Genomic DNA, 13,764 nt, shown 5'->3' with positions numbered 1-13,764 from the left:
CATGAACTAACAGGCAAACTGCGGTCAAACTCACCACAAACTGTACAGTGAATGGCAGACACACCCAAGACAGGTCTCCAGAATATTCTGAGCAACCCATTCAGATGTCTGCAAGCAACATGAGTCACAAAAATTCTTTAAAGCTCTGTCTTTCTCACAAAGGATTTTAGCTCCACTCCTTGAAAGAGCTAATCTGATCCCCAGCCATTAGCAGCTCTACTCCGAGTTTAATTTTAACTCAAAAAGCAGACCATCCCAAATCTCTCAACTTCACTTCATTCCCCAGTGCAGCCCTCTTGGTCATCTTTTTCAAATGGGCTGACCTCCTAAGACTCTCTCTCTCTCCCCACGTCCCCACCCCCAATCCCCCCACAACCCCCTCCACCACAGCAACTGTTTCTGGGCCTCCCTGACCCCCAACTCTCAGCAGCACAGAACCACCAATGGCCCCGGGGCTTCTCTGAGCTCCAAACCCCTCAACATAATGAAACTAATGGCAGCACTTCTGCTGCATGGAGCCAACTCTCCTCTCATCTGCTGTCCTCTGTAAGGAGCAGGGGTAAAAGGGTCAATAATTTAGGACAGAGATGAAGAGAAATTTCTTCACTCAAAGGGTTGTGAATCTTTGCAATTCTCTATCACAGAGGGTTGTGGAACGGAGAATATATTTAAGGTCGAGATAAACAAAGTTTTGGTATTTCAGGGAATCAAGGGATCCAGGGGTTGGGGGGGGGGGGGGGGTGGAATGGAGTTGGGCTGAAGATCAGCTATGATTGTATTGAATGGCAGAGAAGAATCGATGGGCTGTATGGTCTACTCCTGCTCCAACTTTTTAATGTTCTAATTAGTGTGCTGACAAATAGAAGAATTAAACTGGTAGAATTAAATTGGTAAAGTAGCAAAAATTAGAAATGAATAAGTTCATTTGTCATTTTTATGACATTTGTCATTAAAAATTCATGAAATTAACGGTTCATTAAAATCCATGGGTAGAAGAACATGATGTGGAGATATGATGCAGGAAAATGCAAAACATTTATTACACATCATTAAGTTTGATTTGCAACTTGTATTAATTCGCAAGTCTTGAATAACTGGTATAGATGATAAGTACCTGTAACCAACTAGGGTCCATCTTTACAATGATTGATTAATAAATAGAAAGAAAATAAGCTTCACAATAGTTATCCTAATTGATTAGGGTACAAGTTATTAAATGACAATCGATTAAAATGAATGAAAATCATCCTGTCTTTCTCCACTCATCAATTGGAACATTAAAAGTTACCTGGCTGGAAAATGAAACATGAAGTCACCTATCTTTTTTTTATTTGTTCACAGGATGTGGGCATTGCTAAAAAGGCCAGCATTTATTTCCTATCCATTATTGCCTCTGAGAAGTGGTGGTGAGCCACCTTCTTGAACAACTGCAGCCCACGTGGCCTATACCCTTGGTGCTGTTAGGAAGGGAGTTCCAGGATTTTGACCCAGCAACAGTGAAGGAGTGGGGATATACTTCCAAATCAGGATGGTGTGTGGCTTAGAGGGCAACTTGCAGGTGGTAATGTTCTCATGCTCTTGTCCTTCTAGGTGATAGAGGTCGTGCGTTTGGAAGGTGTAGATGAAGCAGCGTTGGTGAGTTCCTGCAGTGCATCTTGTAGATGGGACACACTGCAGTCAAGTGTGTTAGTGAAGGAGGGGGTGACTGTTGGATCAGGTGCCAATCAGGCTGCTTTGTCCTAGAAGTTGTAAAGTTTCTTGATTGTTGTTGGAGCTGCACTCATCCACGCAACTGGATAACATTCCACCACACTCCTGACTTGTACTTTGTCGATGGTGGAAAGGCTTTGGGCAGTCAGGAAGTGAATTACTCTCCACGCAATTCCCAGCCTCTGGCTTACTATTGTAGCCACAGTATTGAAATGACTATTCCAGTTCAGTTTCTGGTCAATGGCAACCCATAGGACGTTAATAGTGGTGGATTCAGCAATGGTAATGCCATTGAATGACAAGGGGCAATGGCTAGATTCCCTCTTGATGGAGATGGTTATTATTTGGCGCTTGTGTGACACAAATGTAATTTGTCACTCGTCAGCCCAGGCCTGGATGTCCAGGTCTTGATGCTTTTGGGTACGGACTGCTTCAGTATCGGTGGAATCGTGAATGGTGCTGAATATTGTGCAGTCATCAGTGAACATCCCCACTTCTGACCTTATGATGAAAGGAAGGTCATTGAACGAAGATGGTTGGGCCTGGGACACTCCCCTAAGCAATTTCTATAGTGATGTCCTGGAGCTGTGATAATTGATGTCTAACCACCACAACTATCTTCCTTTAAGCTTTGTAAAACTCCAAGCGATGAAGAGTTTCCCCACTGATTCCTGTTGTCTCCAGTTTTGAGAGGGCTCCTTGTTGCCAACTCAGTCAAATGCTGCCTTGACATCAGGGACAGTCACTCTCACCTGACCTATGGAGTTCAGCTCTTTTTCCCATGTTTGAATGAAGGCTATAATAAGGTCAAGAACCGAGTGGCCCTGGGGAAACCGAAGCAGGTTATTGCTAAGCAAGCGCCACTTGATAACATTGTCAAAGGTACCTTCCATCACGTTGCCCATTATCGAAAATAGACTGATGGAGGATGTAATTGAATGGGTTGGATTCGGACAAGACATACCTCAGAAATGTTCCTTATTGCCATGTAGATTTGTTTTGTAGCTGTACTGGAATAACTTGGCTAGCAACAGTATGGAGCACAAGTCTTCAGTATTATTGCCTGAATGTTGTCAGGGCCCATTTGCAGCATCCAATGCCTTCAGTCATTTCTTGATATGCTATGAAGGGAGGCTGGTTAGGCTGGGGTTATTTTAGAGGAGAGAAAGCTGAGGGGAGACCTGATTGAGGTGTACAAAATTATGAGGGACATAGATAGGGTAGACAGGAAGAAACTTTTCTTGATAAAGTGGTCAATAACCAGGGGACATAGATTTGAGATAAAGGGTTGGAGATTTAGGGGGAATTTGAGGAAAACGTTCTCACCCAGAGTGTGGTGGGAATCTGGAACTCGCTGCCTAAAAGGATGGTAGAGGTGGGAGCCTTCACATTTAAGAAGTACTTTCGTGAACATTTGAAATGCCATAGCATACAATACTGGAAAATGGGATTTGGATAGGTGCTTGATGGCCGGCACAGAAGGGCCTCTTGCTGTGCTGAAACCTCTATGATTCGATTACGTGGAGTGAATCGAATTGGCTGAAGATTGGCATCCGCAATGCTGTTGACCTCTGAAGGAGGTGGATCACCCACCTGGCATTTCTGACTGAAGATGTCTGCAAATACTTCAGCCTTGTCTTTTGCAATGATGTGCTGGGCTCCTCCATCATTGAGAATGGGGATATTTGAGGAACGTCCTCCTGTTACTGGTTTAATTATCCACCATCATTCACAGCTGGATGCAACAGGACAGCAGAGCTTAGATCGGATTTGCTGGTTGTGGGATCGCTTCACTCTGTCTATTGCATGCATTTCCACTGTTTGGCATGCAAGAGGTCCTGTAGCTTCACCAGGTTGGCACTTCATTTTTAGGTTTGCCTGGTGTTGCTCCTCATAGGCTCTCCCACACTCTTCGATGAACTACGGCTGATTCCCTGGCTTGATGGTGATGGTAGAGTGGGAGATATGCCAAGCCACGAGGTTATAGATTGTGGTTGAATACAATTCTGCTGCTGCTGCTAGTGGCTCACAGTGCCTCATAGATGCCTAGTTTTGAGTTGCTAGCTCTGTTAGAAATCTATCCCATGATGGAGGGCATCCTCAATGTGAAGACGGGACTTGGTCTCCGCAAGGATTGTGCAGTGGTCATTCCTACCAATAAAGGTCATTGATAGATACATCGGAGAGAGGTAGATTGGTGAGGATGAGATCAACTAGGTTTTCCCCTCTTATTTGGTTCCCAATGATCTGCCGCAGACCCAGTCTGGCAGCTATGTCCTTCAGGACTTGGCTAGCTCGTCAATAGTGGTGCTTCCGAGCCATTCTTTGAAGCCTCTCACAGAGAGTATATTTTGTGCCATTGCCACCCTCAGTGATTCTCCCAATTGGTGTCCAATATCAGCTGAGGCAAGAGTTGGGGTAGAGTTTTCCATAGGTGCTAAGCTGAAGGAGGTTTTCTCGTCTATGTTTGACCTGATGCCATGAGACTTCATGAAATCCAAAGCCAATGATGAGGGTTTCCAGGACTATTCCCTTCCAGCTGTATATCACTGTGCCACCACCTCTGGTGGCTCTATCTTGCCAGTGAGGCAGTTCATATCCAGGAATGATGATGGTGGTGTCTGGGACATTGTCTATAAGGTATGATCTGTGAGTATGACTATGCCAGGCTGTTGCTTGATTAGTCTGTGAGACAGCGCTCTCAATTTTGGCATAAGTCCCCAGATGTTAGTAAGGAGGGTCAATAAGGAAAATGTCCTTTCCACATCCACCCTGTCAAGTCCCCTTAGAATCTTTATATATTCCAACAAAATCACCTCTCATTCTTCTAAACTCACAATCATCCATGCTACGATGAAGTGAGGGAGTTACTAAAGTCAAAGGATTGGAGAGGCTGGGGAAATTGTGTGGAATTTACAGAAAGATGCAAAAATGAATAGATACTTCCAAAACGAGTCTTAGGATTTTTTTCATGTGTCTCAGTTACAGTTTCTGGCTCTCCAACATGTCAGCTACTTCCACCTGTCAACTCTGATCATCAGTTCGAAAAGTGAGCAAGACCTCACAAGGTCATAGGTACAAACACTAGCATGAACGGTAAAATAGTTCAAATAAATATTTTTTTAACTTTTTCAAACTGATTTCATGTGCTTGAATCCTTCCGTGGAGTTGCACCTCCAGTCACTTAAACCCCACAACATCCCCCACTCCTCTCCCAGAGGGCTGCTTCTCAGATCCACCCTAAGATCCATCAATAGTGGTCATTTTTCCGGCCCGGACATCTCACTATCCAGCCGAAGTTCTCTCAAAATCCTTCCTCCCCTGTACATGCTCCCCATTCTAACTCTCTTAATCATTAAGGTGTACTATGGAAGTGCAAGATGTATTTTTAAAAACTATTTGATTGGCATGTTTTTAAAAAAAAACACTGCTAATCTATTGTGTGTTGCATAATGATAAGATGCAAACTTTAATAGTTAACCAGTCCCAAACTTCTGCCTGCCATTTAAATACTGATTAACCATGACATCACAATTTCCTATACCTCTGCATATTCATACTTAAAATACAAGGAAAATCTGAGAAATAAACAACCCCAATTTCTAAGAAATAAATGCAGGAAAGTCTCATCACTCAAGGATAAAAGGCTTCCGGATCAGAACTGTTGAAATAACAAGGGAACACACCATATCAAACCCTACCACCGTCTCCGGGAATTTCTTGTAAAGTCTCAGGGCCTCAGTTATCATAGTTTTCATTTCAGAGTTGTTCAGACTCCTGGGAAGAAACGCACAAGAAATGTCAGTGGCATATGCAAACAGGGCAAAATAACCCATAGTGTCATAAAAGGCATTAACAGAAATCAGCAGAGTGCAGTCATGACCATAAGCAGAACCAGGGTTCACCCTTTGGTATAACCCGAAATAATATCACTCACTCCTCTCTGAGACTCTATTTATCTGCTTTTGTCCATCAGGATTTCCGTTTCATTACTTTTCTGTTCTGTCCTGTCCTCCAACAGCTTTCTTTGTTCACTTCCCCTACTGCAGGAGGTCACCCATGACAAACATGGCTCCCTGCAAGAAATTGCTGACCCTCAAACTGCAGGTTTTCTGAAAGATTAATGTAACTATTGGATTAAAATAAAACATTGGCAGCCTGAAAATCCACTGATTAACTGGGTCTTTCTGCCTGCTATAGGTTCTCCTGGGCTCAGTAAACATACCAATCAGGCAGAGGGTTATACCACATCATCATTGGTGCACTAGTCAAAGAGTCGCAACTGGGGGCACATACAAAGTAACAAGCCCCACAAAGTGGTGGACACTAATCTGCCCACTATCAGCAGTGGGAACTGTATTTCCATCAGTGTAGTGATAGCAAAGAGGCAAGATAAACCTGTTGGACTTTAACCTGGTGTTGTAAGACTTCTTACCAGGTAAATGATAACACAGGCCTGGATTTTTGCTCCTGAGTCAGGAGCGCTGAGCCGAGACAATTTCCAACTCTGCTAAGCTATCTTGGAGGGAGTACCCCAGAAGTTTGGATTGCACTTTGGATTGGTGGTGGGGTGGTTTAAAGAGTTCAGAGGGTGCCGGGTGCAGAGGCAGGCTGAGCTGCAGGCTGGCATCGGTGGTCCAGCACTTCCTTTGAAGTTGCGGGGAAAAACCCCCCCAAAAAAGTCCTCCATCATTCACTCCTCACTCACCCCACATGCTCCCGATGCCCCATTTATGCCAACCCACATCACCATAGCCCCTCATACTCTCCATGTCCACTTATGCTGATCTACCCACCACCCCCCCAAACCCCTTCATGGCGATGTATGTCCCTCTGCCCCTACATGGCCCCTTACACCCTCCATACTAACTCATGGACCATGGAATTTCTAGAGGATTTTGATGGAATAAATATAGGAAGACTAGTCCACTGGTTGTGGTGTCAGCGATGAAGGATTATCAATGCAGTATTACAACTCAAAGTGTGAGGTTAAGAGAATCTTTTTTACAGGGAGGTCTTTTTGTCACAGGGACTGTCCAAGGCAGAACCACTGCACGTTTTAAGGGAAAATTGAATTGTATATTTGAACCAGAAGATGATTCAGAGCTACTGCAAGAGGAGATAGCATTGGGATTAATTTTGAATTGCTCTATCAAAGGGTTGACACGCTGATGGACTACTTCTATTCTGTAAACTTATATGATACAAGGTGAAGTTCGATAATGACAAGTTAAAATCTTCTGCACAGATTTGGAAAGCACTTCAACATGGCATTGAGAGTGGAAGGTTGGATGGCAGGGGCAAACACAAGGGCCTCAGAACAAAATCGCTCCTTTACACTCCAACCGAGTGACTGGTGAATCACCTAAGAAAACCTAGAGAGTATGTCTGCATGAAATAAACAATATCAAACAATGACAATATAGATTCTCAGTCATTCTATCTCTATCCAATTTAAACATTATGTAATTCAGAATCTTTATATGCTGATTATACGAAACAGCATCCATCACAGGCCTAAGTACCTGTCTCTAGAGGACCCTAACGTCCAAACAGCAGGTGTGTGATACTGTATTCACTAAAAGTCACAAGTTTCTTCGTAACATCCTCCCCATATTGTAAAAGGCTGGATGGTTAAGTACAAATCATAACAAACCAAAGCAGTACTTTACCAACAAATTTATTACATATTAAAAACCTTGGGTGCCTCCATTTGACAACCTGTTGGCTCCCTCACTGATTTATATGGCCAAAAATAATTTAAGGGATTTAAATCTATTGCCCTTTAAATATTTGAAGAAAAACTGTCTGTAATGTTTAAAAATGTGCTTGCTATTTCACTCTATGTTGACATAAACCTGTGGGCTTTATATAATAGGATGCATGAAGTCAATCAAATCATTATCACAGTGGGTTCACGGTGCGATTGATAGCTCCAAGTGCTTATAAAGTCTTTGAAGTGGGACTATCAATATGATTTTTATAAGGGATTAAAGGAAGTTAAATGTAGTGAATGGGGCTTTATTAATCAGAGGGTTTTGTTTTGAAATAATGAATTCAGCAATAAACAATTAAGAGCTTTATTTAGTTTCAGCAAAGGTCCTGAGGTCTGCCTATGGTGGATACTGTGTGAATTTGCATGGAGGATATAAGGGCAAAGGGTGGTGGATGGGGGTGCATGGGTTGGCACTAATATGACATAAGGTCTATAAAAGTACACAGGAATGAGACAGGTCCATGAGTTAGTATGGAGGGTGTAAGGGGCCATGTAGGGGCAGACATCGCCATAAAGGGTATGAAGGGGTTTGGGGGGGGTGGTGGGTAGATCAGCATAAGTGGACATGGAGAGAATGAGGGGCCATGGTGATGTGGGTTTGCATAAATGGGGCATCGGGAGCATGTGGGGTGAGTGAGGAGTGAGTGATGGAGGACTGTTTTTTTTGGGTTTTTTCCCCACAACTTCAAAGGAAGTGCTGGACCACCGATGCCAGCCTGCAGCTCAGCCTGCCTCTGCACCCGGCACCCTCCTAAACTCTTTAAACCACCCCACCACCAATCCAAAGTGAAATCCAAACTTCTGGGATACTCTCTCCAAGATAGCTTAGCAGAGTTGGAAATTGTCTCGGCTCTGCGTTCCTGACTTAGGAGCGAAAATCCAGGCCCATGTGTTCATTTACCTGGTAAGAAGTCTCACAACACCAGGTTAAAGTCCAACAGGTTTATTTGGTAGCAAAAGCCACTAGCTTTCGGAGATCTGCTCCTTTGCCAGGTAAGTGGGAGTTCTGTTCACAGACAGGGAATATAAAGATACAAACTCCCACTTACCTGACGAAGGAGCAGCGCTCCAAAAGCTAGTGGCGTTTGCTACCAAATAAACCTGTTGGACTTTAACCTGGTGTTGTGAGACTTCTTACTGTGTTTACCCCAATCCAATGCCGGCATCTCCACAGCATGACTACTATCGACACCGCAAACTCCGGCTCCAAGTGGAGAGGATCTCCAAGAAGATCGCGCATATCGACACAGACATCAAATTTCTACAAATGTTAAGAGTTTGTGTCTTTATATGCCCCGTTTGTGAACAGAACTCCCACTTACCTGACAAAGGAGCAGCGCTCCGAAAGCTAGTGGCTTTTGCTACCAAATAAACCCGTTAGGCTTTAACCTGGTGTTGTGAGACTTCTTACTGTGTTTACCCCAGTCTAACGCCGGCATCTCCACATCATGTTCATTTACCCACCAGACTGGTTTGTGCTGATCCCAGTCAGAAAGGTGGGGAGATTACACACTCTCTTCCACTGACCCCAGCTGGAACAATTTTCTGCTTTCTTCCATTTTCTCCTTCTCAAAGGGCGGCCCAATGGTGTGAAGCCAAATTTCTAGTCAAGTTAGATAGCGGTATTTTGATACATTAGGCTAAAACATCAGGCAAAGGTAGTAAATGATCATATCCTACCTATGTACGGAAAATATGACTTTGGTTCCCACAAAATCAGGATGATCTGTTTTGAATTGTTTGGCAACGTCCTGGTAAGCCAGAATGCACCAATCCTTGTCATGCAAAGTTCCATCAAGTTCATAGACCTGAAACAGATGCAGAGCGCCAGATAATTATTCGTTAAATCAACCATCCGATGACTTGTAAAGTGAATTTGCAGTAGAGGCTGTTTAGCTGATGGTGCCTTTGTGAGCGCTATATCTCAGCTGGAATTGTCCCCTGAACTGGTCTTCCTCAATATTCTTCCTTTTTCAAATGCTGAATATTTCCTTTTAAAGCATGCAATAAAGGCTAATTGCCCAATCCAGGATCCAAATGACATACTGAAACTTGACAGTGCAGCAGCTCTTGGAAGTTAGCTACAGTTCTTATACAGACACCTTGTTTTTGTGGGAGGCTGACTAGGCACAGTTGTTGGCCTGACGGCATGCAGTGGTTCAAGAGGCAGCTCATCATCATCTTCCCAAAGGCAATTAGGAATGGTCAACAAATACTACCTTTGTCAGTGAAGCTCAGATTCCACAGGGACTAGGAGCAGGAGTTGGCCATTCAGCCCTTCAAGCCTCCTGCGCCATTCAATAAGATCCGGTTGGGTCTCAATTCCACTTTGCCATCTGCTCCCCTATAACCTTTGATTCCTTTGTCTATCAAAAATCTATCTAACTCTGCCTTGAATAAAATCCCAATAATCCAGCCTCCATTGCTTTCTAGAGAAGAGAATTCCACAGGCTAGCTAATGGGTAACACTGCTGCCTCGCTGCACCAGGGACCCAGGTTCGATTCTAGCCTTGGGTCACTGTCTGTGTGGAGTTTGCACATTCTCCCCGTGTCTGCATGGGTTTCCTCCGGGTGCTCCGGTTTTCTCCCACAATCCAAAGATGTGTGGGTGAGGTTGATTGGCCATGATAAATTGCCCCTTAGTGTCAGGGGATTAACGGGGTAAATACGTGGGATTATGGGAATAGGATGGGATTTTGTTGGTGCAACCTTGATGGACCAAATGACCTCCTCCTGCACTGTAGGAATTTTATGTTTCTATTCTATGAATTATCCTTTGAAGGGAGAAAAATCATCTTCATCTTAAAAAGCAGAACTCTTATTCTTAAACTGTGTCTCCTGGTTCTAGTCCTCCTGGTATGTACCTGATCAAATCCCCTCGAGATCTTGTATGTTTCAATAAGATCAGCTCTCATCCTTTTAAACTTCAATGGGTATAGATACAACCTGTAAAACCTTTCTTCATAAGATAAGCCCCTCATCTCAGGAATGAGTCCAGTAAACCTCCTCTGAACTGCTTCTAATGCAATTATATTTTGTTTCAAATCAGACCAAAACTGTACACAGTATCCCAGATGTGGCCTTATCAAGGCCCTGTACAGCTGCAGTAAACGTTGCTGATAAAAATCATTTAATTATATTTTTCAAGCAACATTAGCTGCTCTGAGCCATACAGGAAACTGCCAGCTTCTCTACTCTGATATCAATCGCCTAACCTCCCCTCACCATCAGGCCGTAGTTACCTACCACACCCACAAACTCTCCTTAACTTGCCTAACATCATTGATCTGTTATCGTCATTTTATTTTGGGGTTCGCTATCTTCTTACTCCAGAAGGGATCTTGCTGGAGGATGATATTTTGCTGAAAACACATTTAATCACACGTTTACTATTTACAAAAGTCAAGTAAGACCAAGTGAAAGAATAAAAAATAATCTGGAGGAATTCCCTGAATGAACTACTTCCTGGAAGAGTTTCTGAAGTTTCAGTGAAAGCAGTGTCAAATTTGGAGAAAGACAAAAAATGCTTCAAATAGAACCAAGGTGCTGCACGGTGGCACAGTGTTTAGTGCTGTTGCCTCACAGCGCCAGGTACCCTGGTTCGAATCCCAGCTCGGGTCACCGTCTGTGTGGAGTTTGCACTTTCTCCTCGTGTCTGCGTGGGTTTCCTCCGGGTGCTCCTGTTTCCTCCCACAGTCCAAAGATGTGCGGGTTAGGTGGATTGGCCATGCTAAATTGCCCCCTAGGGACAGGGGGACTAACAAGACAAATCCATGGGGTTATGGGGATAGGGCCTGGTTGGGATTGCGGTCAGTGCAGACTCGATGGGCTGAATGGCCTCCTTCCGCACTGTAGGCTTCTATGATTCTAAACATGGCAGGAGCTGGACACTCATAAATGTTCTCTCTCTGCATTGCTCAAGGGTAAATGACAAAAATGTTCTCCGGACTGAGAAAGAACATAAACGTAGGGAGTACTAACAGTTAAAGCAAAAGACTGTGTGTGCATGCGCCAAGCATTCAGCTCACATTGTCCTATCATATCCATAATACAGTCTGACCCTACATGAAGGCATCTCTCATTTTTTGTTAATTACCAGAGGCTATTCCTTCCTTTTACTCACATAACTTTGCCATGTTTTCTCTATGGCTCATAAAACTACTGGCATGCTCTCACAACTGGTCAAATATAGCCTATCATTTGCATTCCACTTCCAATTTTCTTCCTGCACCTAAGGCAGACTTTCGTCTGTTTTGATAGCCAGTAATTAGTTCCCAGAATAGAGTCATAGAGGTTTACAGCATGGAAACAGGCCCTTCGGCCCAACTTGTCCATGCTGCCCTTTTTTTGTTAAAACCCCTAAACTAATCCCAATTGCTCGCATTCGTACCCATGTAACTATCTAAATGCTTTTTAAAAGATAAAATTGTATCCGCCTCTATTACTACCTCTGGCAGTTTGTTCCAGACACCCACCACCCTGTGTGTGAAGAAATTGCCCCTCTGGACACGTCTGTATCTCCCCCCCCCCCTCACCTTAAACCTGTGCCCTCTAGTTTTAGACTCCCCTACCTTTGGGAAAAGATATTGACTATCTACCTTGTCTATGCCCCTCATTATTTTATAGACCTCTATAAAGTCACCCCTCAGCCTCCTACGCTCCAGAGAAAAAAGTCCCAGTCTATTCAGCCTCTCCTTATAACTCAGTCCATCAAGTCCCGGTAGCATCCTAGTAAATCTTTTCTGCACTCTTTCTAGTTTAATAATATCTTTTCTATAATAGGGTGACCAGAATTGCACACAGTATTCCAAGTGTGGCCTTACCAATGTCTTGTACAACTTCAACAAGACGTCCCAACTCCTGTATTCAATAAGTCATTAGTGCGTCGCCATGGAGTTTATAGCTTGAGGGGTGCCACTCCATATTAGACATGATTGACATGAGGGTGGAGTCTCTCCCACTCTTACCACCATCCATTGGTGTGTTGGAAGGATTTGCAGGTTGACATACTCAACCTATTTGACCGCGTTATGAATACACCTTCCTTGGCTATCAAGCCATGGAGTGGGACTTGAACCCGGAGTCTTTGGCTCAGAGGCAGGGGCGCTACCCACTGCTCTACAAGGTCTCTGTTCATTGGCATGGCGCTCATGATACCCATCAATGCTCAAAGCTTCTCTTGGTTCTGTCAAAAGCTATCATTTGAAGCCTCTAATAGACCTCTTTTAACCCTTTTATAGCACAAGAAATTGCAATTTTCCAACCTACTTTCATGCCTATAATTACAAATATACCACTTTCAATATTGTTGCCACATAGGTCATCTCATCACTATTGACTTGCTTTTTAGAATCAGTGGTGCCTTACTTATGGAAGCTAAAGATTAATTTTCTGAAATCAGGTTCCTGGAAGGAATACTTTTCTGCCGAAGTGCAGATCCTTGAATGGACCTCGCATTGAGTTGATATTTTTCTACACCCTAGTTATGACTGTAACACTACATTCTGCACTCTCCCCTTTTCTTCTCTATGCCAGTACGCTTTGTCTGTATAGTGTGCAAGAAACAATACTTTTCACTGTATACTAATACATGTGACAATAATAAATCAAATCAAAATCAAAGATCAGGAATTCAAGTGCATTTGCCCATGATTTTGTATCTACTTAGTGGATAGAAAATCATGCCAGTATTATGACCAAACTCCCCATGTGTGCTGCAAACAACTTGAACTCCCTGCCTGGGGGACAATTTCATGACATTGAAGGGACATTTATTTAAGACAATGACCAAAGCAAGACCATATTAATCTAATTACCCTGATCTTTTATTTCAACAGTCATTGAAATGTTTCATGACATTGGGAAAAATTGTTTCATTAGTGACTTTCTTTTCAGATTAATGACTTAGCCAAGATGATAATTGTGAAGTGATTTTCCAAGTGGTTTAGGAAGTCATTCTGATCAATAGTGTAATCTTTTTGATCATTCTAAACCCTGATGGCTTGACATTGAGAGATATTTACAAAAACAACAGTAAATACCCTAATCTTGCCTCTTATTTGCTCCCTTAATAGGCAATTACTAAATCCAGTGTGGAACTAAGCCATATAACCCAGAAGGTCACAGGTTCAATTATTTGTATCGGCTGAGTTAACCGGGGCACCTGTTTTGGGGAGAGGAAAACTCACTCAGTGTGATACCTTCCATCTGCTCTTGGCACTTACCCCCAACATTCCTCCTATAAATAACAGTCTGATAACATTCACCTTCTGGCTCAC

General features: G+C 43.3%; 1 protein-coding gene across 2 annotated transcripts in view; it reads right to left on the bottom strand.

Annotated features, from left to right (window-relative positions):
• Positions 1 to 13,764, bottom strand: part of ada2a (adenosine deaminase 2a) — a 60,971-nt gene that overhangs the window by 15,802 nt on the left and 31,405 nt on the right. For both annotated transcript variants that reach the window (XM_078219961.1, XM_078219962.1), the window contains exons 4-5: positions 9,167 to 9,294; positions 5,397 to 5,487 (exon numbers count right to left, since the gene is read on the bottom strand). In XM_078219961.1, coding sequence (XP_078076087.1) covers positions 5,397 to 5,487; positions 9,167 to 9,294 — 219 coding nt within the window. The remainder of the gene's footprint in view (positions 1 to 5,396; positions 5,488 to 9,166; positions 9,295 to 13,764) is intronic.

The sequence above is a fragment of the Mustelus asterias genome, chromosome 9 (genome assembly GCF_964213995.1).
Source record: "Mustelus asterias chromosome 9, sMusAst1.hap1.1, whole genome shotgun sequence".
Taxonomy (NCBI): Eukaryota; Metazoa; Chordata; class Chondrichthyes; order Carcharhiniformes; family Triakidae; genus Mustelus; species Mustelus asterias.
The sequence above is the reverse complement of the archived record's forward strand: the minus strand, read 5'-3'. Positions and strand labels throughout refer to the sequence as shown.